This window comes from Anolis sagrei, chromosome X (genome assembly GCF_037176765.1).
Source record: "Anolis sagrei isolate rAnoSag1 chromosome X, rAnoSag1.mat, whole genome shotgun sequence".
NCBI lineage: Eukaryota > Metazoa > Chordata > Lepidosauria > Squamata > Dactyloidae > Anolis > Anolis sagrei.
This window is the reverse complement of record NC_090034.1, coordinates 50,158,787-50,185,802: the sequence shown is the minus strand read 5'-3', so window position 1 is coordinate 50,185,802 and position 27,016 is coordinate 50,158,787. Positions and strand designations below refer to the sequence as shown.

Genomic DNA, 27,016 nt, shown 5'->3' with positions numbered 1-27,016 from the left:
ACAATAAAGAAGAGAAACAAAGTCAGAAACGATAGAAAAATGACTTAACGTACAACCCGTCGACTACTCCATTGAGACAAATAGAGGTAAAGTAACCGGAAAAGAGCCAATGTTGATATATGTTGTTGCAACACATGGCGAATGTACAACCCGTTATCTTCTCCATGGAGGTATAAGTGATGGGAAAAAAGTGTCAATTTTGAAAAGTGTCCAGGCAATCACAAGAACCACGTTCTCCCTTTCCTTGAGAGTTTATTTATTTTAAATTTTTAAAAACCACACACATATTTTAATTTATCCCTTTTTTGAACTCACCACTGAGTAAAAAAAAAAAAAAACAACAACCCCAAAGTCTTGGTCACAGTTAGCAGAGAGTTTACACAGTTATGAGGTTAGGAATGTAGTTTTCTATGACACCAAGGAAGGGTGAAACAGTGGCAAAAAGTTTGTGCAAAGTGCGCTTGGAGTCAAAAGTCCAATGGGGAGAACCCATTAAAAATCTGAGTCTTTGGTGCAGTGTGCTGTTCCCTTTTCATCTGGGTTTGGTTCCCTTTCCTAATGATGAAGGTCTTAATTGACCCCGAGAAACGGCTCCGCTTCCTCTGGCAGCTGGGCCTCTTGGACTCCGGTTCCCATCATCCCAGACACAGAGACACCATCTGCGGCAGAAAGACAAGACAGAACCATCAAGTCACATCCCAGCTTTTAAAAAAAGCAATACTGTATTTCCTTAAGTCTCACGCACCATCGAATCTAATGCGCATCTGTTCCTGGTTTGAAAGTGTCATTTCCTGTTTAATTGTGCAGTTCCGTTGTTAAAATAAATTTCCTGAAACACTCTGGGAAAACTCTCAATGGGATGAAACACTTTAGCCTCCTGGAGGGCATTTGGAAACCATTTTTAAAAAAAAAATCCCAATTTTTTGAGTGTTTTCATTATTTGATTCATTTCCATTTTTTTTTTCATTTTCCCCCCATTTTTTATTTTCTTGACAAATTTTTACAAGTTGTTTTGATTTTGTCGAAGGCTTTCATGGCTGGAATCACTAGGTTCTTGTGGGTTTTTTCGGGCTATAGAGCCATGTTCTAGAGGCATTTCTCCTGACGTTTCGCCTGCATCTATGGCAAGCATCCTCTGAGGATGCTTGCCATAGATGCAGGCGAAACGTCAGGAGAAATGCCTCTAGAACATGGCTCTATAGCCCGAAAAAACCCACAAGAACCTGTTTTGATTTTTCCCCATTTTGTATTTCTTTCAAAAAAATTCAAGTGTTTTTAATTTTATTTTTTCAAATGTTTTAATTTTTTTCAGTTTTTCATTTTCTTGGCAAACATTTCCAAGTGCTTTTGATTTTTTCCACATTTTTTAATTTTTTCCCATTTTTTTCTAAATGTTTCAAGTATTTTTAATTTTCATTTTCTTGGCAAATATTTCCAAATGGTGTTGATTTTTTGATTTTTCCTAAATTTTTCAAGTGTTTTCAATTTTTTTTAAAAATGTTTTCATTCTTTTTCAGTTTTTCATTTTCTTGACAAAATTTTCCATATGGTTTTGATCCCCCCCCCCCCACATATTTTTTAGTATTTTCCAAATATTTTCCATTTTTTTCTACATTTTCTAAACTTTTTTGCAAATGAGAAAATTTAGGGAAAATTGGAAAAAAATGAAAACTTTTGGCAGGAATGTTGTGCTCAATCAGGGCTGGGAAGTACAGCGTTGGCTCCCCATTTCTATCCCATCCACCCCGCTTTTCCCTACTGATTCCCCCCACTGAGCAAATGAGACTCACGGAACCGGATGCGAATGGGCCAGATCATGATGCAGCAAAGGAAGAGCGTTGCCACAGCAGCAATGCCTCCTGTGACGGCTACCATCACCCAGTGATAGAAGTTCACACATCCGGAGCAGCAGAAGATTGTCCTGGGTTCAAAAGCAGGAAGGAGAGAAAGAAGGAAAGATCAACATTATCCCATCCGTGAACGATCAAGGACTTGTGGGACTATATACGGGAATGCAACACGTCTGTCACTTACGGGCAAGGATGCATGTACTGAATGAGCATCACTCCCACCCCGTTGGCCACTTTGTCCGTGAAGCTCATGGCCCCGTAGACGAAGGCCCCACTGTGCTGCAGGAGGAATGAGGAGAATGAAATAAGAATCCATCATGTCAGCTTCAAATCGACCCTCAACGTATATGTGTGTGTGTGTGTGTGTGTGTGTGTGTGTGTGTGTATATATATATATATATATATATATATATATATATATAGTATATATCTGGGATGCGCTGTCATGTCCCTCTATTTCAAAGTGGTCTAAAAAACTCCAGGGTCTCTTTATCCAATCAAACACTGGAAGCAAGGAGATCGTTCAATAGGTTTATTTGATCGAATCACCCTGCCGAGTGAACAAAGGAGTGCCACACAAAACTTATACTCAACACTGTCAGCTGGAAAAATGCTGCATTAGATAGAAATACATTGCATGTACCTCCAGAATGTGGAAAAATGCAATTCTAATGCACATGTGTTCACAGCATAGTTCGATGAAGGGTTAAAACAAGTGGAGATGTGAACCTAGAGGGACAGCTGTGTCTGGACCATGTGACAGGCACGACAAGGCTTGCATCATTTCCTGTGGTCCCTGGAGTTAAAAAATTAGAGTGGCAGGTATGTGCACTTCCTCTTTGCCATGTGGATCTCATACTGAAATCCATAATTTTGGCCCCCTGACTTAGAGGTGAGATTGACTATTGGTAAGCCACAGGAGCTCTAAATGAAGACACCACAATACAATATACCATAATGTAATATAATATAAATAATGCAATATAATATAAAAGTATACTGCAGTATTATTTATCATCAAACTATAATATAATTTACAATAATATAATGTAAAATTATATATTGTAATCTACTACAATATAAATGTAAAATTATACAATCACATAATGTAATATACATATTATAATAACACACCACAATATACCTTGTGATATACTGTAACTATCCACATACCGTGTTGGAGCCAATGAGATCTGCCGTCATGGAGAGGGAGGTCACCAAAATGGTGGCTGATCCGGCCCCGAGGAGGACGGCTGCCCCATAGATCTCCACCCCAATCCGGTCAACCAGCGTCAACCAGGAAGCAAAGGCCAAAATGATCAGCAGCCCCAGGAAGTAGGTGAGCTGAAACAGGTAGAGAGGGCAGGTTTATTTATTTATTTATTGTTAGCTTGGGGAACCGTCGATGCCCAGGTTATTTGGAAAAGGCATTTTTTATTTTGGTTGAGTTCACAGTGCTCTCTGGACGTAAGTGAACTACAATTCCTCTAAATCATGGTGAATTCTTCCCAAGCCTCTTGTTCAGTTGCTGATGTATTCCTGTTTGTTGTGTGCCATAGGAAAGGGTAGGAAAGGGTTAAGTGGGAGGCAGTGGGTGGGGTCATGCAAATTGGGAGAGAAAAAGGAACCCTGGGATGTCCATTCTGGAGAAAAAACAGAACATCTCGGATGAAATGGTCCCCGAAAGAAAGCATTCCTTGGGTAGTTGGTGGAGGACATTAGCAGGGGTTGGACTACATGTTCATGGCGCTCGCTATAACCTGCAATGTCAGTGGAGGGAGAGCCTTTGGAGGCTTCTCAGCACTTGGAACTATAGCCTGTTTGTGGAGGCAGGAGTCTATCTGTGTAAGAGGACACCTCCGCTCATGCCCATAGCCAGGATTTTGATTTTTTTTGGGGGGGGGGCTGAATTTGATTAGGGGGGGTCTGAGTGAAAGAGGGTCTACCCTAGCAAACCTTTTGTATCGTTACCCCAATACCCCCATGCATATGACATATATTGAGCATGGTGATCAGATCATGATATGAATAAACATAACAGTTTAAATGATGTACCAGTAAGGCCTTTTCGCAGACCAACATGAGAATTGGGGGGGAGGGGGCTGAAGCCCCCAAAGCCCCTCCCCCCCCCCCCCCGGCTACATGCCTGCCTCCGCTGCATACACACATACATTCATTTTCACTATAATAATCTATTATTATTATTATTATTATTATTATTATTATTATTATGAGGAACCTGGTTGGGTGACTCACATTCCTGCCGATGAGCCGGTTCACCGTCTTCATCAGGAAGGAGGATAGGAAGCCACTGATGTACATGACCAAAGGGATTGTGGCAATGTATCTCTGCGGGAAAAAGGAGAGGAAGAGCCATTGGGATGTGGGCCCTCCTAGATAGATAGACAGATGGATGGATGGATTTATAGACAGACAGACAGACAGACAGACAGACAGACAGATGTTGGCTATAAAGGACCTCTTCAAAGGACTAAACCCTTCAGGTAGATAGATACATGACAATAGATGAATAGATAGATGACGATGGATGGATGGATAGATAAATAAATAGGAATGGATTGATAGATGGATGCATAGACACAGACAGATAGATAGATGACAATGGATGGAGGGATGGACAGACGGACAGATAGATAGATATGGATGGACAGACATACAGATGAATGTTGGCTTTCCTGAACTTCTCCAAGGAGCTGAATACTTCAAATAGATAGATAGATAGATAGATAGATAGATAGATAGATTAACAGACAGATAGATAGTGGATGGATGAATAAATAAATATTGGCTTCACTGGACTTCTCCAAGGGGCTGAACCCTTCAGATAGATAGATAATGACAAGAGAGAGAGAGAGACACGGACGGATGGACGGATGAACATTGACTTTCATGAACTTCTCCAAGGGGCTGAACCCTTCAGATAGATAGATAATCATGAGAGAGAGAGAGACAGACAGACAGACAGATGAAGATTGGTTTCATGGACTTCGCCAAGGGGCTGAACCCTTCAGATAGATAGATAATGACAAGAGAGAGAGAGAGACGGACGGACGGACGGATGAACATTGACTTTCATGAACTTCTCCAAGGGGCTGAACCCTTCAGATAGATAGATAATCATGAGAGAGAGAGAGACAGACAGACAGATGAACATTGGCTTTCATGGACTTCGCCAAGGGGCTGAACACTTAGAGAGAGAGAGAGAGAGAGAGAGAGAGAGGAGACTGGATGGATGAATAGATAGATAAGTATAAATGAATGCTGGCTTTAAGGGAATTCTTTAAGGGCTGAACCCTTCATATAGATATAGATGGATGGATGACAGTAGATGGATGGATAGGTAGGTAGGTAGGTAGGTAGGTAGGCAGATAGATGTTTGCTATAAGGGACCTCTTCAAAGGGCTGAACCCTTCAGATAGATGAGATAGATTATGATCGATGAATTGATGGATGGATGGACGGACAGACAAACAGACAGATGACAATGGATGGATGGATAGAATGCCTGGATGGATGGGAGGGAGGGAGGGAGGACGGATGGATGTTGGCTTTAAGTGACTTCCCCAAGGGGCTGAACTCTTGAGATAGATTGATAGATAGATTACAATGGAAGGATCGATAGATGGATGATGAACAGATGGATGTTGGCTATAGGGGACCTTTCTAAGGGGCTGAACCCTTCAGACAGACAGATAGATGGCGAGGGATGGATAGAGAGATAGATCAATAGATGAATGTTGACTTTTCTCCAAGATAGATAGATGGATGCTGGCTATAAGGGACATCTCCAAGGGGCTTAACCCTGCAGATAGACAAAAGGAAAGATGTATGACAGTAGATAGATGGATGGATGGATGGATGGGTGGATATGTATATAGAGAAAGAGAGAGAGAGGTGAATGTGGGCTTTTAGGGACTTCCCAGAGGGACTGGACCCTCCAGGACTGAATGCGGGTCTTCAGGGATCCCTCCAAGGGGCCTCAAAGCAGGCTTGGAAGGAGATATCCAAGGCCGTGGCTCTTAGGGAGATCTCCTCAGACTCTTTCCCAAAACCCAGGCAGGATCTCCACCCAGGAAAGACTCACCTTTGGGAGCAGCAGCGAGTTGGTGAGGTACATGGCGATGTAGGTTTGCGAGAGGTTCACAATGAGCCGGGTGGCCATGTACAGCATCGCCACCTGGAAGGAGGGCAGAGTTAGGGAAATAAATGGGGGGGGGGGGCTTTGAGGGAAGTTTTTAAGAGGACAGACTAGATGACCTTGAGGGTCCCTATAATATATATGTGTGGGGGGGGGGGCGTTGGACTCGCCTGGTAGAAAGCGGGCTCCAAGAGCCAGTGTTTCCAAAGCAGGACCCGGCGGAGAGGCGCCTTCCGATCCGGCGGCAAAAGTGGCGTCTCTTCTTCTGGATCCGGATGCCATTGGATTGGATGGGTTTTCTCTTTGGTCCCAATGTGGAAGAGGAAGGAAAAGACGGCGCCCACGCCGACAACAATCAGAGAGAGGTTCTGAGAAAGAGGGAAACATACAGCTTATAACATACAGCCGCTGTGGCTGTCTGGATAAGGAGGAACAAGCTGAAGATCAATCCCGACAAGACAGAGGTCCTCCTGGTCGATTGTAAACCGGATCGGGGTATAGGTTGGCAACCTGTGTTAGACGGGGTTGCACTCCCCCTGAAGGCACAGGTCCGCAGTCTGGGTGTCCTTCTGGACTCATCACTTATGCTTGAGTCACAGGTGTCGGCGGTGGCCGGGAGGGCCTTTGCACAATAAAGACTCGTGTGCCAACTGCAACCGTACCTCGTGAAGGCGGATCTGGCAAGGGTGGTCCATGCCTTAGTCACCTCCAGATTGGATTACTGTAATGCACTCTATGTGGGGCGGCCCTTGAAAACGGCCCGGAAATTCCAATTGGTACCACGGGCAGCAGCCAGGTTGTTAACTGGTGCTCCTTACAGGGAGCGGTCAACCCTTCTGTTTAAGGAGCTCCACTGGCTGCTGTTCATTTTCCGGTCCCAATTCAAGGTGCAGGTTCTTACCTACAAAGCCCTAAACGGTTTGGGACCTGCCTACCAGTGTGACCACAACTCTGTGTACGAACCCACACAATCTCTTCGATCATCCGGAGAGGCCCTGCTCGCGCTCCCACCTCCATTGCAGGCGCGATTAGTGGGGACGAGGGAGAGGGCTTTCTCGGTGGTGGCCCCTCGACTCTGGAACTCATTCCCCAAGGACATCAGGCATGCCCCAACGTTGGCAGTCTTTAGGAGGAGCCTGAAAACGTGGTTGTTCCAGTGTGCCTTCCCAGAATAAGGCATCTCCCAGCAATATGTCACTTTATTAATGATCTAAGATTGTCTGCATACCCCATCCCTCTCCGTAAACTCTATCCTAGTCATATTTCACCTGTTCATGCTCAGCATTATCTTTAAAATTTTAATTATTACATTTGGCCCAGCCATAGGTTTTTTAACGTCGTTGTGTTACTGTTAATGTTTATTGCGTATTTTTTGTTATGAGTTTTATTTTATTGCTGTATTATTGTTGTTATTGTTTGTATTACTTATGTATTGTGGGCTCGGCCTCATGTAAGCCGCACCGAGTCCCTTGGGGAGATGGTGGCAGGGTATAAATAAAGTTATTATTATTATTATTATTATTATTATTATTATGCCAAAAAGCGGACCTCATCCATCTGGGACTCTTCTAGGTAGCGTTCCCTCCATTACTCAAATTTCTTTCATAATAATCTGACTCTTGTGGCAAAGACAACATGTTCCCATACCCCATCATTCATTCCACGTGTTTCTTTGCTTATTTTGATTCACACCACCCAGAGGACAGCTTTTGTTGCTGCAAGATGCAATATGTTGCCATTATCATATATACATCCCAACATTATTGTGTCTTGAATTGTGTGGAAACACTTTCCCATTATTTGTTTGTATCCCCTAAATAGGATAATATATGGATGTATATCTCAGTGGCACGGGTATCATACAATTCCATATCTTTTGAACAACTCTGATGCATTCTTTTCTGAGACTGTTGCAAATTTTATTATTCTTGAGATTAGCAACTCTTAATTATACTTTCCTTTTTATCGGTGACTTCCTCTTGTTGTATATGTTTGTATTTTTGTATTATTCAAGCTGATTAGCTACTATACAAGGTCGGAGGCTGTGCTATAAACTCTCTGCTAACTGTGACCAAGACTCTGCAGTGTTTTAAAGGACTGGAATTAACTGCTTGCGTTTGAGACAGTCCGTCCCATTGCACAGCTGGAGGTCAAATAGTCCAGCTGAGCAGTCACTGATTGTGCGGCATCATATGGCGGTGAGTTCCAACGACCAACAAAGAAGGGGAAATTGGCCGAGAGGTACGTTTTCCTCCTCTTTCCCCTCCTTTTCAATTACATTCTTACCCGGAATACAGGGATATCGTGGTGCCCGAGGTCCTCGACGTGATCCGAGTGTCTGGCCTGGAAATGCAGGAGGAGCCAGGCCACCCCATAAACAGTGATGTTAGCCATGACAGTGAAGGCGTACCTGGAAACAACAGAAAAGAAATGCCTACCCTCAAGGAAAGAACGGCACTCCGTTTGCAAAGTGTTTAATTACAGGACTCGTAATTATTTATGTTTAATTATGGGGCTCCCCCAAGTTACAGAGGAAAATTAATTTTCCTATTTAATTTTGAGGAACAGGTGCCAAAGGGCCAGGAAAATCTCCGCAACTCTTTCTCAACCAAAAGTTTATTTTGGGTCATTTTCTAATGAAGAAATGCTCCCCTCTAGTGGCAGACATATTAATATATTTCTGCATATGTATTACCTGTATTATCATCATTACCATTATTACTGCAATTATTATTAACTTCTCCCACAATGTTGGGATCCAAAGCAACTCATAATAATAATAATAATAATAATAATAATAATAATAATAATAATAATGGTAAAGCTGACACAATATGAGGATTTAAAGATCTAACTGCAAAGACTCTGGCACAAACCAGTAAAGGTGGTCCCAGTGGTGATCGGCACACTGGGTGGAGTGCCTAAAGACCTTGGCCTGCACTTAAACACAATCAGCGCTGACAAAATTGCCATCTGCCAGCTGCAAAAGGCCACCTTACTGGGATCTGCATGCATTATTTGCCGATACATCACACAGTCCTAAACACTTGGGAAGTGTCCGACGTGTGATCCATTACAACAGCCAGCAGAGTGTCTGCTGTGGATTCATCTTGTTGTGTTTCTAATAATAATAATAATAATAATAATAATAATAATAATGACTATTATCCACTTCTCCCATGATATTGGGATCCAAAGCAACTCATTACTTCAAATAATAATAATAATAATAATAATAATAATACAGGTAATAGTAATGCAGATATTATATATACTTGCCACTCTACTCCCCCTGCTTTCAACTTGTAACAATACCATTTTATCAAACCTATTATTTAATCCAGTTTTATTGTGTTTTAATTTATTTTAGTTAACTATTATACGTATTTTTTACTGTCCAGTAAAACACAAAAACGGCCCAGGATATCATGAAATATTCTTCACTTCCCAGAATCCCCCAGCCAGGATCATACAGGAAATAGCAAGAGGAGGATGCTGGGAGCTGTAGTCCAAAAAGAACTTTTTTGGAAATGGAGGTCAATCTAGATATAGGAAATAAAGATTTGGAAGGGTAACATTGACCCCGCGTTACCAGACATGGTAAGTATTTTGGAGCAGATTGTTAGATAGACAATGCACTATTACACACACTTAGATACTGATAGATACAGGCATGCATTGTTTGTGTGCAATGCAGCCTATTATGCAAAACTGTTTGAAAATAAAGTTCTACTGGACCTGTGATCACACACCTACTGAAGGGTTAAGTGATGTGTAACTGGAGGGACAGGCTAAAGAAGCTGAGTCACGACCATGTGACAGTCATGACAAGGGTTGCATCATTAACTTTTGTCCCTGGCTGATGATGAGCAAGCAATGGCTATAAAAGAAGGCAGTTAGCGTGTATACTTACTCTTGCCATTATTCTCTTGCTTCTCATCATACATCTGCTGCTGATATCTGTTGCCCACATCATGATTATAGCTCGCTATTGACTGATAAGAGACCAAGGGATCCTGATGTGTGGATATATAGCCGGACATCAAGCAACATGTCAAGATTAAAAGCCTCCACTGAAGGGACATGAGAGAAGCCTTCCACAAGGACAGTAAAACATCCGGGGATCCCCTGGGCAATGTCCTTGCAGATGGCCAATTCTCTCACACCAGAAGCAACTTGCAGTTTCTCAAGTTGCTCCTGGCACACATCGTGCCACCCACTGAAGGTTTGGATGAAAACTGAGTCACAGAGTTTTCTGCAAGTAAAACTCTGCTATCAACTGATAAAGACTCTGCTATGCACAGGGTGATTTTCAAAGCTTGCCCCTGAGATAATCAGTCCATTGCGCAGTGTATTTAGGGAAGGAGTGATGGAGGAAGGGGGAAACTATATATCATGTGTGGACGTTGTACCTGAAGGCCGTTAACTCCACTTTCTCGTGTTCGTCGGAGGCAAGTTCGGGGATGAGTGAGAGGTGAGAGATCTGGGTGGCAGCCCAGCCGAACTGGAAGATGGCCACGAAGGGGAGGTAGTAGACCAGGGCTGCCCATTCGGGGGTGTTCTCCGCACATCCGATGCATGGGTTGAAGATGAAGGGGAAGGAGAGAAGGACGCACACTGTCCCTGCAGAGCGGGCCATAAGAGGGGAGGGGCACACACACAGAGGAGCGGCCTTAGGCACTTGGAAGGTGCTTTATCCAGCCAGTCAGGAGCATAGTAGACTCTCAATTAACTGGAACTCTCAAGCAATCAGAAAATGACATCAAAGAAATAATCTATTTATTGATATTATATTGTTCATTCGTTCAGTCGTTTCCGACTCTTCATGACCTCATGGACCACATATATACACTATATATAGGTATATCAGAACAATAGGCTCTCAATTAACCAGAACTCTCAAGCAACCAGAAAAAGACATCAAATAAATTATCAATATTTTATGCACACATACACAAACGCACATACATAATCAGAACAATAGAATTTCAATGTATTGTCGAAGGCTTTCATGGCCGGAATCACTGGGTTGTTGTAGGTTTTTTCCGGGCTATATGGCCGTGTTCTAGAGGCATTCTCTCCTGATGTTTCGCCTGCATCTATGGCAAGCATCCTCAGAGGTAGTGAGGTCTGTTGGAACTAGATAAAAATGGGTTTATATATCTATGGAATGACCAGGGTGAGACAAAGGACTCCTGTCTGTTGGAACTAGGTGTGAATGTTTCAACTGACCACCTTGATTCGCATTTGATGGCCTGGCAGTAGAATTTCAGTTAACCAGAACTCTCAAACAACCAGAAACAATTGATGGAATAATCTGTCTATCTCTATCTATCTATCTATCTATCGAGATTATAAATCAGTACAGTGGAGTCTCAGTTAACCAGAAATCTCAAGCAACTGGAAAAAATTATCAAGTATCTATCCATCTATCTTATAAATCAGTATAATAGATGCTTAGTTAACTAGAACTCTCAAGCAATCAGAAAAAGACATTGCAAAATTATCGATCGATTGATAAATCTACCTACCTAATAAACGTAATGAATAAATGGAAAATGTGGTTTCTGTCCCCAACCAGATGGTAGTTTCATCCACCCTGATAGGGGAAGCGAGAGCAGGAACAGAAACGCCTGCCCCAAATGGAAAGTCCAAAAAACTTTTGTAAAAAACTTTCAACGACAATCGATAAGGTCAACGGATTGCCCGTGATGTCCTTGATAAAAACAAGCCATGGCGACGACAGTTAACGGTTTGCGGCTCGTGAGACCTGAAAACTATGAACACCAATGAGGAGATGGAGATGTTCAGATGAGAGAAGGGCCATGTTTCCATATTTGGAAGGAGATCCAGGAGTCATTTTGTTCTGGATTCCTATAGGATCAAATGAGGTCAGACTAGATGCCTCTGGGGGTCCCCTTCAATTCTATTTCCCCTCTATCCAAATGTTGGGTCAGAATCAGGCAATGCTCTATTGAGATCCCATTAATTCCGGTTGTCACAATAAAAGATGCTGGGTTTTGCAGTCCAAAACCACCCATGTAAGGCATGTTTCCATTACTACTACTACTACTTTCTATATATGTTTCAGATTTCAATATTAATGTCAAAAATACGTAGTATGATTTAACATAGGATTTGTGCTACATTAGAACAGTAAAGACAAATATCACTTAAATAATAATAATAATAATAATACTTTATTTATACCCCGCTAACATCTCCCCAAAGGACTCGGTGCAACTTACATGAGGCCGAGCCCACAATACATCAATAATAAAAACAATAACAGCAAGTAATACAAAACAATAAAAATAAAACTCATAACAGAAAATAAGTAATAAACATTAACAGTAACACAACGACGTTTAAAAACCTATGGCTGGGCCAAATGTAATAATTAAAATTTAAAAAATAATGCTGAGCATGAACAGGTGAAATATGAACTAGGATAGAGTTTTCAGAGAGGGATGGGGCGTGCAGACACTCCTAGATCAATAATAAAGTGCATTTAGAGAGCATATTGCTGGGAGTTTCTTTATTCTGGGAAGGCACACTGGAACAACCACGTTTTCAGGCTCCTCCTAAAGACTGCCAGAGTTGGGGCATGCCTGATGTCCTTGGGGAGTGAGTTCCAGAGTCGAGGGGCCACCACCGAGAAGGCCCTCTCTCTCGTCCCCACCAATCGCACCTGCAATGGAGGTGGGAGCGCGAGCAGGGCCTCCCCAGATGATCTAAGTAAAATAAACATTAAATATTAAATAACCAGAAAAATAAAATAAAGTGTAAACACTAAACTAATCTGGGAATCTGCTATTGCAACACATCCAATGAAGTAGTTTAAACTCAGTATAAAAAAAATAGGGCTAAGTATGTTCCAGTCTACTTGGAATACTTGTATTATATTATGATTATTATATTATAGTATTATATATAATTACTGTTATATTGTTATTATAATTTGAAACACAACAAGATGAGTCCACAGCAGACACTCTGCTGGCTGTTGTATTGGATCACACGTCGGACACTTCCCATAATGTGTGCAGATCCCAGTAAGGTGGCCTTCTGAAGCTGGCAGATGGTAATCTTGTCAGCACCGATTGTGTTTAAGTGCAGGTCAAGGTCTTTAGGCACTGCACCCAGTGTGCCCATCACCATTGAGACCACCTTTACTGGTTTGTGCCAGAGTCTTATATTATTATTATTATTATATTATTATTATTATTAGTAGTAGTAGTAGTAGTAGTAGTATCCCATTGACCCCGGTTGGCACAGGAAAGGATGCTGGGTTTTGCAGTCCAAAAACACCCATGTGATTCCCAACGTCCCTGTAAGGCATATTTCAATTATTATTGTTGTTGTTGTTGCACTACTACTACTACTACTAGTAGTAGTGTAATGTTTCCATATTTGGAAGGAAGTCCTTATTATTGCTTCACTGCACTGTCCCAAAGGCTTGGTCCCACAGCCAGGTTTACCACCTTTCTGAAGGACAGAAGGGAGGGGGCTGATCTAATCTCGCCAGGAAGGAAGTTCCATAGCCGGGGGCAATCACTGAGAAGGCCCTCTCTCTCTCTCTCATCCCCGCCAAAGGCACCTAAGACACTATCAGGACTGAGAACAGGACCCCCCCCCCCCCCAAAAAAAAAAATCTTAGCCTTTGTGATGGTTCGTAAAGGGAGATGCATTCTGACAGGTGAACTGGGCCGGGGCTATTGATTTTCTAGAAAGTAACAATAAATGTGCCACTTCAAGGCTTTGAAGTTGAATGAAGGCTGCATGCTTCGTTTGTTCTGTGCCTCCTAGCAGTCGCTCTGAGGCCAATAAACTGACAGGCCCTGGAAATGAGCAGCCACGGGCCCATAATTACCATCGCTGGTGGCCGGTTATGCCACTTTACCCATTTCCCAGCCTCTCATATCCTGGTTTGCTCTTGTTGTTGTTCATTCGTTCAGTCGTCTCCGACTCTTCGTGACCTCATGGACCAGCCCACGCCAGCGCTCCCTGTCGGCCGTCACCACCCCCAACTCCTTCAAGGTCATTCCAGTCACTTCAAGGATGCCGTCCATCCATCTTGCCCTTGGTCGGCCCCTCTTCCTTTTGCCTTCCACTTTCCCCAGCATAATTGTCTTCTCTAGGCTTTCCTGTCTCCTCATGATGTGGCCAAAGTACTTCAACTTTGTCTCTAGTATCCTTCCCTCCAGTGAGCAGCCGGGCTTTATTTCCTGGAGGATGGACTGGTTGGATCTTCTCGCAGTCCAAGGCACTCTCAGAACTTTCCTCCAGCACCATAGTTCAAAAGCATCTATCTTCCTTCGCTCAGCCTTCCCTAAGGTCCAGCTCTCACATCCGTAGGTTACTACAGGGAATACCATGGCTTTGACTAGGCGGATCTTTGTTGCCAGTCTGATGTCTCTACTCTTTACTATTTTATCGAGACTGGACATTGCTCTCCTCCCAAAAAGTAAGCGTCTTCTGATTTCCTGGCTACAGTCTGCATCTGCAGTAATCTTTGCGCCTAGAAATACAAAGTCTGTCACGGCCTCCACATTTTCTCCCTCTATTTTCCAGTTGTCAATCATTCTTGTTGCCATAATCTTGGTTTTTTTGATGTTTAGCTGCAACCCGGCCCATTTCCTGGCTTTTCATATCCTGGTTTGCATTAGCCTGGACCAGAAGTTCTTAATTCTTTAGGCCCATTTTTTTGAAATCTTGGCCCTAACAATATGCATGAAAAATAGGCGGGATTACTTTTAATATATATATGTGTCGTTTTGACAATTTTATGCTTATGTTGTTTTGATAATTCTACGTTTATGTTGTTTATTCTGCATGCTTTGGTGTTTGTTACTTGAAAACTGCCTTGAGTCCTCTAGGGGAGATAGAGCGGTATATAAAAAAGTATCATCATCATCATCATCATCATTATTATTTGAAACAGAACAAGATGAGTCCACAGCAGACAAGATCACTCTGCTGGTTGTTGCATTGGATCACACATCGGACACTTATTTGAAACACAACAAGATGAGTCCACAGCAGACAAGATCCCTCTGCTGGCTGTTGTATTGGATCACACGTCGGACACTTACCAAGTGTCTAGGACAGTGTGAAGTATCAGCAAATAATGCGTGCAGATCCCAGTAAGGCGGCCTTTTGCAGGTGGCAGCTGGTAATCTTGTCAGCACCGATTGTGTTTAAGTGCAGGCCAAGGTCTTTAGGCACTGCACCCAGTGTGCCGACCACCACCTTTACTGGTTTGTGCCAGAGTCTTTGCAGTTCGATCTTTAAATCCTCATATCGTGTCAGCTTTTCCAGTTGTTTCTCTTCAATCCTGCTGTCACCCGGGATTGCAACATCAACGATCCATACTTTGTTTTTTAACATGATTGTGAGGTCAGGAGTATTGTGCTCCAAAACTGTCTGTCTGAATCCGGAAGTCCCAGAGGATCTTGATGTGTTCATTCTCTGTAACTTTTTCCGGCTTGTAGTAATCTTGTCAGTGCTGATTGTGTTTAAGTGCAGGCCAAGGTCTTTAGGCACTGTACCCAGTGTGCCGATCACCACTGGGACCACCTTTACTGGCTTGTGCCAGAGTCTTTGCAGTTCGATGATGATGATGATGATGATGATGATTATTATTATTATTATTTGTGCCCGGTAGCAAATAGGCAGCCAGTAGAGCTGATGTAACATGCGAGTTGTGTGCTCCCTGTATACTGCCCCAGTTATTAACCTGGCTGCCTTTCATTGGGCTATTGGAAGCTTCCGAACAGTCTTCAAAGGCAACCCCATGTACAGCGCGTTGCCGTAGTCTATCCTGGATGTAAAGAGAGCGTGCAGCAATGGTTCAGGACCTGAGTGGCTTCCTTGGCAGTGGGTGGAAATGAGTAATAGAGTTGGGTGTCATCTGCATACAGATGGCACTGAACCCCCAAACTCTGGAGGGACTCAAATGTTTGCTTCTCATAGACTTGGCACATGGATTTGATTAGTTATAATTCATGAGTAACCAGGTTTGTTTTTTTTTTACCTGAAAATTTTCAGGGGCAGTTTGAACCCCTAAACCACCCCCTTGGCTATGGGCTTGCTCCTCTCCTAGCGGCACAATACAAAATAGAATGAAATATGCAGGTTTCCTATTCAACGGAAGGATGCCTTCCTGTCCCTTGAATTCCCCAGAAAGGGGATTCTTTTGGGGATGATTCAGTGTCGTGTGACGATGCGTTGCCTCTTTCTGCAGAAAAAGGAACTTGCAGAAGAGGGGAAGGCGAAGTCACGCGCAGCTCTGTTTTCGAATCCTCCAAGATTATTTTTGTCCTTATCTGGCCTTTGCCGCTATCAGGGACCGACAGGCAGTCAAACAACGTCTTTTCTCAGGTTGAATAGATAAGCCTTGAAGGCACTGGGCCTGAAACTGGCATTGAGTGAATCATATGCTGGGGAAATCTGACCATGTCATGTCATTTCTGGTTGTTTGAAAGCGGCTAATACAGTGTTTCTCAACCTTCCTAATGCCGCGACCCCTTAATACAGTTCCTCATGTTGTGATGACCCCCAAACATAAAATTATTTTCGTTGCTACTTCATAACTGTCATTTTGCTACCGTTATGAATCGTCATATAACTATCTGATATGCAGGATGTATTTTCATTCACTGGACCAAATTTGGCACAAATGTCCAATACGACCAAATTTGAATATTATTGCGGTTGTGGGGGATTGATTTTGTCATTTGGAAGTTGTAGTTGCTGGGATTTATAGTTTGCCTACAATCAAAGAGCATTCCGAACTCCACCAATGATGGAACTGAACCAAACTTGGCACACAGAACTCCCACGACCAGCAGAAAATACTGGAAGGGCTTGGTGGGCATTGACCTTGAGTTTTGGAGTTGTAGTTCACCTACGTCCAAAAGAGCACTGTGGACTCAAACAATGATGGATCTGGACCAAAGTGGGCACAAATACTCAATATGCCCAAATGTAAACACTGGTGGAGTTTGGGCAAAATAGACCTTGACATTTGGAAGTTGTAGTTGCTGGGATTTATAGTTCACTTACAATCAAAGAACCCCACCAACGATAGAATTGGGCCAAACTTCCCACACAGGATCCCCATAACCGACAGAAAATACTGTGTTTTCTGATAGTCTTTGGCAACTCCTCTGACACCGCCTCATGACCCCCCCCCCCCCGAGATCCCGACCCCCAGGTTGGGAAACACTGGGCTAATAGAAATAGGCCTAACACACACTATATACCCCATACTCTATTCTGTCAACTCTGTATGGGCTTGATAGATGAACACTGAAATATTGAGAAAAATAAAGACAAACTTCATATAACACAGTTTTATATATGATGATGATAGCCCATATTAGTCATGTAACACAGTTTTATACAGATTTATTATTATTATTATTATTATTATTATTAGATTCTTTGCTGGTTGGCTGAGAGTTCCAGTTAACTGAGAGTCCACTGTGTTTGCATTTATAATACATAAATAATAATAATAATACACTTTATTTATATTCTGCTTTATCTCTCCGGAGGGAATCAAAGCAAATTACAATACACACGTATGAGGCAAACATTCAATGCCTTTTACACACAGCGAACAACGGTATACAACACATACAAAGGTAAAGGCCTTCCCCCTTTTTCCATCTCCAGTGTCTGGAGGTGATGCTCAACTCCGGGCATGGGGAAGTGCTCTTGTTCCATTTTTCCATGCTGAGGAGCCTGCTGTCCATAGACATCTCCGATCTTGTTGCTGACATGCTGGCATGGGACGCCTTTTACCTTCCCGCCGAAGCAGTACCTACTGATCTACTCGCATTGCATGCTTTTGAACTGCTAGGTTTGAAAGTGCCGGGATTTAGCAAAGCTGGTTAATGACCAGCAGCAATAGATATTACCAACTGTAAGGTTGGCAGTCCGAAGCCTGGATTGGGGTGAGCACCTGACCTTCAGCCCAGCTTACTGTCCACCTAAGCAGGTCGAAAACAGCTGTGAGTAGAGAAATTAAGCACCGCTTAAGCAGGGAGGTACTATAAAAGAAATACCAGAAAATGCTGGCGAACAAAGAAAAGAAGTCTGCAATGAAGGTTATAAATGATGGAGCGACAGCACTCCCTGTGGCTGGAATCGAGCACAACATCTAGGACGCTGACATCGGGGGGAAAATGCCTACATAATACTTCTTTCTGTTGTCTGTTCTGTCTGTTTAATGGCACCTTGAGTCTTTTAGGGGTGAGAAGGGCAGAATATAAATGCTGTAAATAAATAAATAAATAGGTTGGCAGAAGCTAGAGCTGACAGTTGGGAACTCGCCCCGACTTGCGGCTTCCAGTCAGCAGGTTTCCTGTGCTACCGCAGCTCCTAACTGTAATTTGTAATTTGTTTTTAAAATGTCAGCAAACTCCTTTGCATCTCAGTCAAGAAATCAAAGCAGGAATAATAATATTATTATTCCTGCTTTGATTTCTTGACTGAGATGCAAAGTGTTTCCCGACATTTTAAAAAACAAATTATAAATTACAATTATTATTATTAATAGTAGTATAATTTTAAAAACAAAATTACCAATTATTATTATTTCCATTATTATTATTATTATTATTATCTCATATCAGTCAGCTTCTGCATGGCTCCATTTTTCTATTAGTGTCTTCTTTTAGCCTTTTTGTATTTTAATATATATGTGCCTTAATGGTATTGTATTTTATCTGGGTGTTTGAACCATAAGGAGAGGTGGATAGCAAATAACATAATAATAATAATAATAATAATAATAATAATAATAAACAAACAAACAAATAAATAAATAACTTGGATCTGCGCGCATCATTCGAAAATACATCACACAGTCCTAGACACTTTGGAAGTGTTCGACTTGTGATTTTGTGATACGAAATCCTGCATATAGATCTCGGTTGCTGTGACATACTGTGTTTTTGTGTCAGTAAAATAATAATAATAATAATAATAATAATAATAATAATAATAATAATAATGTTTTCTCCCAAAAGGAGCAGGACAATGAGTTCTCCCTCAATGTTTTCCAATGAGTCAGGGAGGACATTGCTGGCTTCCGGAATACAAAGGTCAGCGGCTACGTTTCATTGTTTTCCAAGCTGATTTCAAGCTTTTTTTGCCCCTGAATCTCCAAACAGCAAACTCGGCAAAAAAAGCAAACTCTGCATGAAATGCTGTTGACTTTGCTATCTGTTCTTCCATTGCAAAGCTAAAAAGCAGACTGGGGGAAAAGTCTCCATTGAGAGACAGGATTGGCTATTTATTGACTGACTGATTGGAAAGCCAACGGAGGAAAGTGTTGCAAGGCCATTCGGAATCACAGCAGGAAAAAATTACCTTCTAATCAAAATCAGGATTTAAATGTAACAATTACTATTACACTATGTAACAAAATTGGGAGAGAGAAAAAAATCTGTTCCTGGTTTGAAAGTGTTCTTTCCTGTTTAATTGTGAGGTTCTTACTTTGAAAGTCGTTCTGCTCCAGGAACTTTGTTTTTTGTGCCACAAACTATGTCGAATTGATTGAGACTCGATGAGAAAGTCATTGGAGAGTTAAATGTGGTGCATGATGTCCCTTCCCGCAAGAACAAAGTTTATGCAGTTGAATCAACTTTTTCCATGTTGATGACTAAGGCTTCCTTGTCTTACATGCCAGGCTGACAAATGCCAAGCCTTCCTCTGGCCCAATGCCAAGACTGACCAACCAAACCCCAAGATCAAGACTTCCTTTGCCCCAAATGCCAAGATACCCAAAGCCAAATGCCTCTTTTGCCCCAGTGCTAAGACTTCCCAAATGCCAAATGCTCACGCTGCCTTTGCCCCAATGCCCAGCCCTTCCAATGCTAAGTGCTACTAAAGTTCCCAATCACTATGCTAAGGTCTTACTCAATGTAAATACGAAGGCTTTCTTGTATCCCTGCCAAGCCGCCCAATGCCAAATGCTTCCTTTACCTCAGTGCCAAGACTTCCCAACTAAATGCTAAGCCTTCCCAAGTGCCAAGTCTTCCTTGGCCCAAATGCCAAGGCTTCCCAACCGCCAAGTGCCAAGGCTTCCCAGTCACAAGGCCAGGACTTGCAGAACACCAAGGTCAAATCGCCAGATGCCAGGACTTCTCCTGCCCCAAATGCCAAGTTTCCCAATGCCAAATGCTTCCTTTGCCCCAGTGTTAAGACTTTCCAAATGCCAAATGCTAAGTGCCAAGGCTTCCCAGTCACAAGGCCAGGACTTGCAGAACACCAAGGTCAAATCGCCAGATGCCAGGACTTCTCCTGCCCCAAATGCCAAGTTTCCCAAGACTTTCTAGTATCAAAGCCAGGACTTACTTAATGCAAATAGGAAGCTTTCCTTGTCTCACATGCCAAGTTTCCCAGTGCCAGGTGCCTCCTTTGCCCCAAGGCTGAGACTTCCCAACCAAAAGTCAAGACTTCCCCAATGCCAAACGCCCAATCTTCCTTGGCCCAAATGCCCAGCCTTCCCAGTCCCAATGCCAGGACTTGCTGAATGCCAAGGCCAAATTGCCAGATGCCAGGACTTCTTCTGCCCCAAGTGACAATTTCCCCAATGCCAAATGCTTCCTTTGCCCCAGTGTTTAAGACTTCCCAAATGACAAGTGCTAAGACTTTCTAGTACCAAAGATAGGACTAACTGAATGCTTCCTAGTCCCAATGCCAGGACTCGCTGAACGCAAACACCAAGGCTTCCTTGTCTTACATGCCAAGTTGCCCAATACCAGGTGCCTCCTTTGCCCCAAGGCTAAATTTCCCTAATGCCAAGCACCCAGTCTTACTTGGCCCAAATGCCCAGCCTTCCAATATGCCAAATGCCAAGGCTTCCCAGTCCCAATGCCAGGACTTGCAGAATGCCAAGGCCAAATTGCCAGACGCCAGGACTTCTCCTGCCCCAAATGCCAAGTTCCCCAATGCCAAATGCTTCTTTTGCCCCAGTGCTAAGACTTCCCAAATGCTGAGTGCTAAGACTTCCTAGTACCAAAGCCAGGACTTGCTGTATGCAAATACAAATGCTCCCTTGTCTCCAACACCAAACCTTCCTCTGCCCCAAATGCCAAGTTCCCGATGCCAAATGCCTCCTTTGCCCCAAGGCAAAGACTTCCCAAGTGCCCAGTCTTTATTGGCCCAAATGACGAGCCTTCCTAAATGCGAAGTGCCACGACTCCCCAGTCCCAATGCCAGGACTTGCCGAATGCCAAGGCCAAATCACCACATGCCAAGCCTTCCTCTTGCCAAGCTGCCAAACACCTCCTTTGCCCCAGTGCTAAGACTTCCCTACCAAATCCCAAGCCCTCCCAAATGCCCAGTGCTACTAAGACTTTCTAGCGCCAGCGCCAGGACTTAACAAATGCAAAGGCCAAGATGCCAAATGCCAAGCCTTCCCAAATGCTAAGTACTACTAAGACTCCCTAGTCCAGCTTACTCAGTTTTCCGTTCTTGAGTTCAGAGTAGAGCAACTGCTTTGGGAGACGGTGGTCAGGCATCTGGACAACATGGCCAGTCCAGTGGAGTCTCTAGCCCAAATGAGAGGACTCACTAAGGCAGTGGTTCTCAACCTGTGGGTCCCCAGGTGTTTTGGCCTATAATTCCACACAATCCCAGCCAGAAGAAAAGTAAAAAATTGGATAGGAACCAAGCGTTTGGGCAGTAAACAGTACAAGGAATGATCAGGGATTATGTGCAGTAGATATCTGGAATGGCCCGGATTATGATTGTTGGATTATGTGATTTTAATCTTTATATTGATATGTTTTTAATTCCATGTTTTAATGTTAAATGATGTCGTGTTTTATGATTTAATTGATAACTGTATGTTATAATCTTATGTTAGGTTTCTGTATGTGAGGTATTACATTTGGCCATAATTATGCTGGAAACAGCTTTGAGTCCCCCACTGGGGTGAGAAAAGTTAAGTAAATAAAAAAGGCTTGCCATTTGGGCAGAGAAAGACTGGGCGCTTGGCATTTGGGAAGTCTTGGCCTTTGGTTGGGAAGTCTTAGCCTTGGGGCAAAGGAGGCATTTGGGACAGAAGTAGTTTTGGCATCTGGCGACTTGGACTTTGGATTTCGCAAGTCCTGGTTTTGGGACTGTAAAGCCTTGCCGCTTGGCGTTTAGGAAAGCTTGGCATTTGGGCCAAGGAAGACTGGGTGCTTGGCATTTGGGAAGTCTTAGCCTTGGCGTAAAGGAGGCACCTGGCATTGGGCAACTTGGCATATGAGACAAGGAAGCCTTCATATTTGCATTCAGCGAGTCCTCCCAAGATGTACCAAATGCCAAGTTGCCCAATGCCAAATGCCTCCTTTGCCCCAATGCCATGACTTCCCAAATGCCAAGTGCCCAGTTTTCCTTTGCCCCAATGCTCAGTCCTTCCAAATGCCAAGTGCTAAGGCATTTGGCATTCGCAAATGCGGCAGGGGAAGGCTTGGCATTTGGCAACTTGGCCTTTGCATTCCGCAAGTCCTGGCATTGGGACTGGGAAGTCTTAACACTTAAAAGAAGGGACCTGGTATTGGGCAACTTGGCATGTGAGACAAGGAAGCCTCCATATTTGCATTCAGTGAGTCCTGACTTTGGTACTAGGAAGCCTTAAAACTTGGCATTTGGGAAGTCTGAGCACTGGAGCAAAGGAGGCCTTTGGCATTTGGCGACTTGGCATGCAAGACAAGGAAGCCTTCATATTTGCATTCCTCAAGTCCTGGCACTGGAATAGAAAGTCTTAGCATTCAGCATTTGAAAGGGCTGGGCATTGGGGAAAAGGACAACTGGGCACTTGGCATTTGGGGAGTCTTAGCATTGGGGCAAAGGAAGCCTTTGGCATTGGTCAACATGGCATCTGAGACAATCCTGGCACTGGGAAACCTTAGTTCTGGGCATTTGGTAGGACTGGGCATTGGGGCACTGAGCCTTGTCATTGGGGCAAAGGAGGCCTTTGGCACTGGGTAGCTTGGCATTTGGGCAGAGGAAGGCTTGGCATGTGGTGATTTGGCCTTGGCATTCGACAAGTCCTGGCACTGGTTCTGGAAGTCTTGGCACTTAGCATTTGGGAAGGCTCGTCATTTGATCCAATGAAAACCGAGCACTTGGGAAGTCTTGGCCTTGGGGCAAAGGAGGCATTTGGCATTGGGAACTTGGTATTTGGGGCAGAGGAAGGTTTGGTGTTGGAGACAAGGAAGCCTTCATATTTACATACAGCGAGTCCTGGCTTTGGTACTAGGAAGTCTTAGCACTTGGCATTTGGGAGCAAAGGGAGCATTTGGCATTGAGGGACTTGGCATTTGGGGAAAAAGTCTTGGTACCTGGTGATTGGGCCTTGGCATTAGGCAAGTCCTGGCATTGGGACTGGGAAGCCTTGGCCCTTGCTGTTTGGGAAGGCTGGGTATTTGGACCAAGGAAGACTGGGCGCTTGACATTTGGGAAATCTTAGCCTTGGGGCAAAGGAGGCACCTGGCATTGGGCAACTTGGCATTTGGGGCAGAGGAAACCTTCCTATTTGCATTTGCATTTCGCTCCCTCTGTCAGCTCCAGCTCCTCATGCGGGGACATGAGAGAAGCCTCCCACAAGGATGGTAAAAGATCAAAATATCCTGGCATCCCCTGGGCAATGTCCTTGCAGACAGCCAATTCTCTCACACCAGAAACGACTTGCAGTTCCTCAAGTCTCTCCTGACACGACAAAAAAAAATTGCATTTAGTAAGTCTTGCTTTTGGTACTAGGAAGTCTTAGCACTTGGCATTTGGACAGTCTTAGCACTGGGGCAAAGGGAGCATTTTGCATCAGGGAAGTTGGCATTTAGGGCAAAAGAAGGCTTGGCACCTGGCAATTTGGCCTTGGCATTCGGCAAGTCCAGGGACTGGGAAGTCTTGGCACTGGCCGTTTGGGAAGGCTGGGCATTTGGGCCAAAGAAGACTGGGTACTTGGGAAGTCTCAGCCTTGGGGCAAAGGAGGCACCTGGCATTGGGCAACTTGGTATATGAGACAAGGAAGCCTTGGTTTTTGCATTCAGTGAGTCCTGGCATTGGGATTGGGAAGCCTTGGCACTGGGCATTTGGGAAGACTAGGCATTTGGACCAAGGAAGACTGGGCACTTGGCATTGGGGAAGTCTTCGCCTTGGGACAAAGGAGGCACCTGGCATTGGGCAACTTCGTATATGCATTCAGTAAGTCCTGTCTTTGGTACTAGGAAGTCTTAGTAGACACTTGGGACGTCTTAGAACTGGGGCAAAGGAAGCATTTGGCACTGGGGAACTTGGCATTTGGCAAATAAATAAATAAATAAATAAATGGCATTTGGGGCAGGGGAAGTCCTGGCATCTGGTGATTTGGCCTTGGTGTTTGGCAAGTCCTGGCATTGGGACTGGGAAGCCTTGGCCCTTGGTGTTTGGGAAGCCTTGGCATTTGGGCCAAGGAAGACTTGGCATTGGGGAAGTCTTCGCCTTGGGACAAAGGAGGCACCTGGCATTGGGCAACTTTGTATTTGCATTCAGTAAGTCCTGTCTTTGGTACTAGGAAGTCTTAATACTTGACACTTGAGACATCTTCGCACTGGGGCAAAGGAAGCATTTGGCACTGGGGAACTTGGCATTTGGGGCAGGGGAAGTCCTGGCATCTGGTGATTTGGCCTTGGCGTTTGGCAAGTCCTGGCATTGGGACTGGGAAGCCTTGGCACTTGGCGTTTGGGAAGTCTTGGCATTTGGGCCAAGGAAGAGCGGGTGCTTGACATGTGGGAAGTCTTAGCCTTGGGGCAAAGGAGGCACCTGGCATTGGGCATATTTGCATCCATCGAGTCCCTGGGATTGGGACTGGGAAGCCTTGGCACTGGGTGTTTGGGAAGCCTTGGCATTTGGGCCAAGGAAGACTTGGCATTGGGGAAGTCTTCGCCTTGGGACAAAGGAGGCACCTGGCATTGGGCAACTTTGTATTTGCATTCAGTAAGTCCTGTCTTTGGTACTAGGAAGTCTTAATACTTGACACTTGGGACATCTTCGCACTGGGGCAAAGGAAGCATTTGGCACTGGGGAACTTGGCATTTGGGGCAGGGGAAGTCCTGGCATCTGGTGATTTGGCCTTGGCGTTTGGCAAGTCCTGGCATTGGGACTGGGAAGCCTTGGCACTTGGCGTTTGGGAAGTCTTGGCATTTGGGCCAAGGAAGAGCGGGTGCTTGACATGTGGGAAGTCTTAGCCTTGGGGCAAAGGAGGCACCTGGCATTGGGCATATTTGCATCCATCGAGTCCCTGGCATTGGGACTGGGAAGCCTTGGCACTGGGTGTTTGGGAAGGCTGGGCATTTGGGCCAAGGAAGACTGGGGAAGTCTTGGGGCAAAGGAGGCACCTGGCACTGGGCACCTTGGTATTTGCATTCCAGAAGCCCTGCCTTTGGGGCTGGGGATTTTGGGAAGCCCTCGTCCTCGTCCTCCCTCGGCCCCAAGGTGGGGAGACTCACCGGCGAGGTGCCAGGCCTTCCTCCTCCCGCAGTGGTCGGCCTCGTAGCCCACGAGCGGGGTGCAGACTCCGTCGGCCAGTTGCCCGGCGAGGAGGAGGAGGCCCGCGTGTCCGGTGCTGAGCCCCAGCACGGCGTGGAAGTAGACCAGCAGGTAAGTGAACCACATGGAGGCGCAGAGGTCGTTGAGGAAGTGTCCCACGGCGAAGCCCAGCCGGGAGAGGAAGGGCAGCGGGGCCCGCGGGTCGCCCATGGCGGGGAACGAGACGCCCAGTCAGGCCCACAGGCCGAAGCGTCCGGCCGCACCGCCGCCTCCCAAGCGCATCCCCTAGGAAAGCCCTTCCCGGAAGAAGGAGCCCTTTTGGAAGGGGAACGCCAAAGCCGAGCCGGGCCAGCTCCAGGGGAAGCCCTGCCCTGCCATGGGGCCCGAGGAGGGTCCGACTCCACCCCGGGAAGACCCCGTTCCGAGCCGGCGAAGAAGGGCCCCCCAGCGGCTCTCCAAGCCGACGCGCCCGGAGGGGAAGAAGCAGGCGGAGGAGGAAGGAGAGGAGACAAGCCACGCCCAAGGGGAGGAGTTGGCCCGGCTTGGCCTTGGCCCCGCCTGCCTCTCGGGGGACGCCGGGCTCCGGCTGCAACATCAGCCCCTTTGGCCCCCCGAAAGCGGATTTTTTGTGAGGGGGGGGGGGTGTTCAAACAGAGGCAGCATTAGGTAATTTTCAAGGGTAAGCAAACAGTATTTTGGCGCCCCCCCCCCCAACCTATCACTGATATATATTTTCTCTTCGTCGTGAGAGTTCTGTGTGCCAGATTTGGTTCCATTCCATCATTGGTGGAGTTCAGAATGCTCTTTGATTGTAGGTGAACTAAACATCCCAGTAACTACACTTGCCACATTTGCTCCCTTGCCTGGCCCGCTTTGGGTCTGGAGGCGTGCCTGAAGACCCCGGCATGTGCTCCAAAAGTCACCTCTTCCCCTGACTTTCTCCTCAGCCATTGGCACCGAGAGAGAGAGAGAGAGAGAGGTGGAGATGCCCACCTTTTCTGAAGGTAGGTGCAAAAACAAAGGAGGGAGCGGAGGTGGGAGATACCTCCAGCCGGAGGGGCTCTCTCTCTCTCTCTTTCTCTTGGTCAGGAGAAGAGGCGACTTTTGGTGCGCACACTGGGGTCTTCAGACACGCCTCCAGACCCGAAGTGGGCCAGGCGCGGCAACTCCGCCCCTTGGCCCACCCACGGATTGGGGAGAGGAGAGGAGGCGGGTGGAGCGCCGGGGGATCGGGAAAGGGAGCCAGTCATGGGGAAGGGATCGAACGCGAAGAACGATTGAGCGCTGGCTCTGCTCGCGCACCCGGTGGCCGGGTGGAGCAGGAATGAGAGGGGTTAGGCGAGGCTCGAGGGCCCGGCCCCTTTGGGAAGAGGATCACCTGGCAGTGAGGCAAGAAAGCTGAGGCTCCCCCCAGACTGCTAGGGCTGTTGTGAGCTGAGGGGGCGCTCCTCAAGTGATGGTCGAGGGGCAT

At 45.2% G+C, this 27,016-nt stretch overlaps 1 protein-coding gene across 1 annotated transcript; it reads right to left on the bottom strand.

Annotated features, from left to right (window-relative positions):
• Window positions 1-232: 232 nt before the first annotated feature.
• On the bottom strand, window positions 233-26,052 carry MFSD12 (major facilitator superfamily domain containing 12). Its single transcript, XM_067473350.1, has 10 exons — window positions 25,506-26,052; window positions 10,422-10,632; window positions 8,296-8,419; window positions 6,180-6,377; window positions 5,956-6,048; window positions 4,107-4,199; window positions 3,024-3,194; window positions 2,035-2,129; window positions 1,791-1,921; window positions 233-659 (listed from the first exon to the last, which is right to left on the bottom strand). The coding sequence occupies exons 1-10, from the start codon at window positions 25,753-25,755 to the stop codon at window positions 571-573; spliced, it is 1,455 nt and encodes a 484-aa protein (XP_067329451.1). The 5' UTR covers window positions 25,756-26,052; the 3' UTR covers window positions 233-570.
• Between the last annotated feature and the right edge of the window lie 964 nt (window positions 26,053-27,016).

What these genes read in the sequence shown, in the direction of transcription:
- MFSD12 (XM_067473350.1), bottom strand. Translation starts at nt 25,755, where the DNA reads ATGGGCGACCCGCGGGCCCCGCTGCCCTTCCTCTCCCGGCTGGGCTTC. An exon ending in TGGAGCCCGCTTTCTACCAG is followed by an intron (nt 6,049 to 6,179) that starts GCGAGTCCAACG and finishes CCCTCCTTCCAG; the next exon opens with GTGGCGATGCTGTACATGGC. An exon ending in CAGTACATGCATCCTTGCCC is followed by an intron (nt 1,922 to 2,034) that starts GTAAGTGACAGA and finishes TTTTGAACCCAG; the next exon opens with GACAATCTTCTGCTGCTCCG.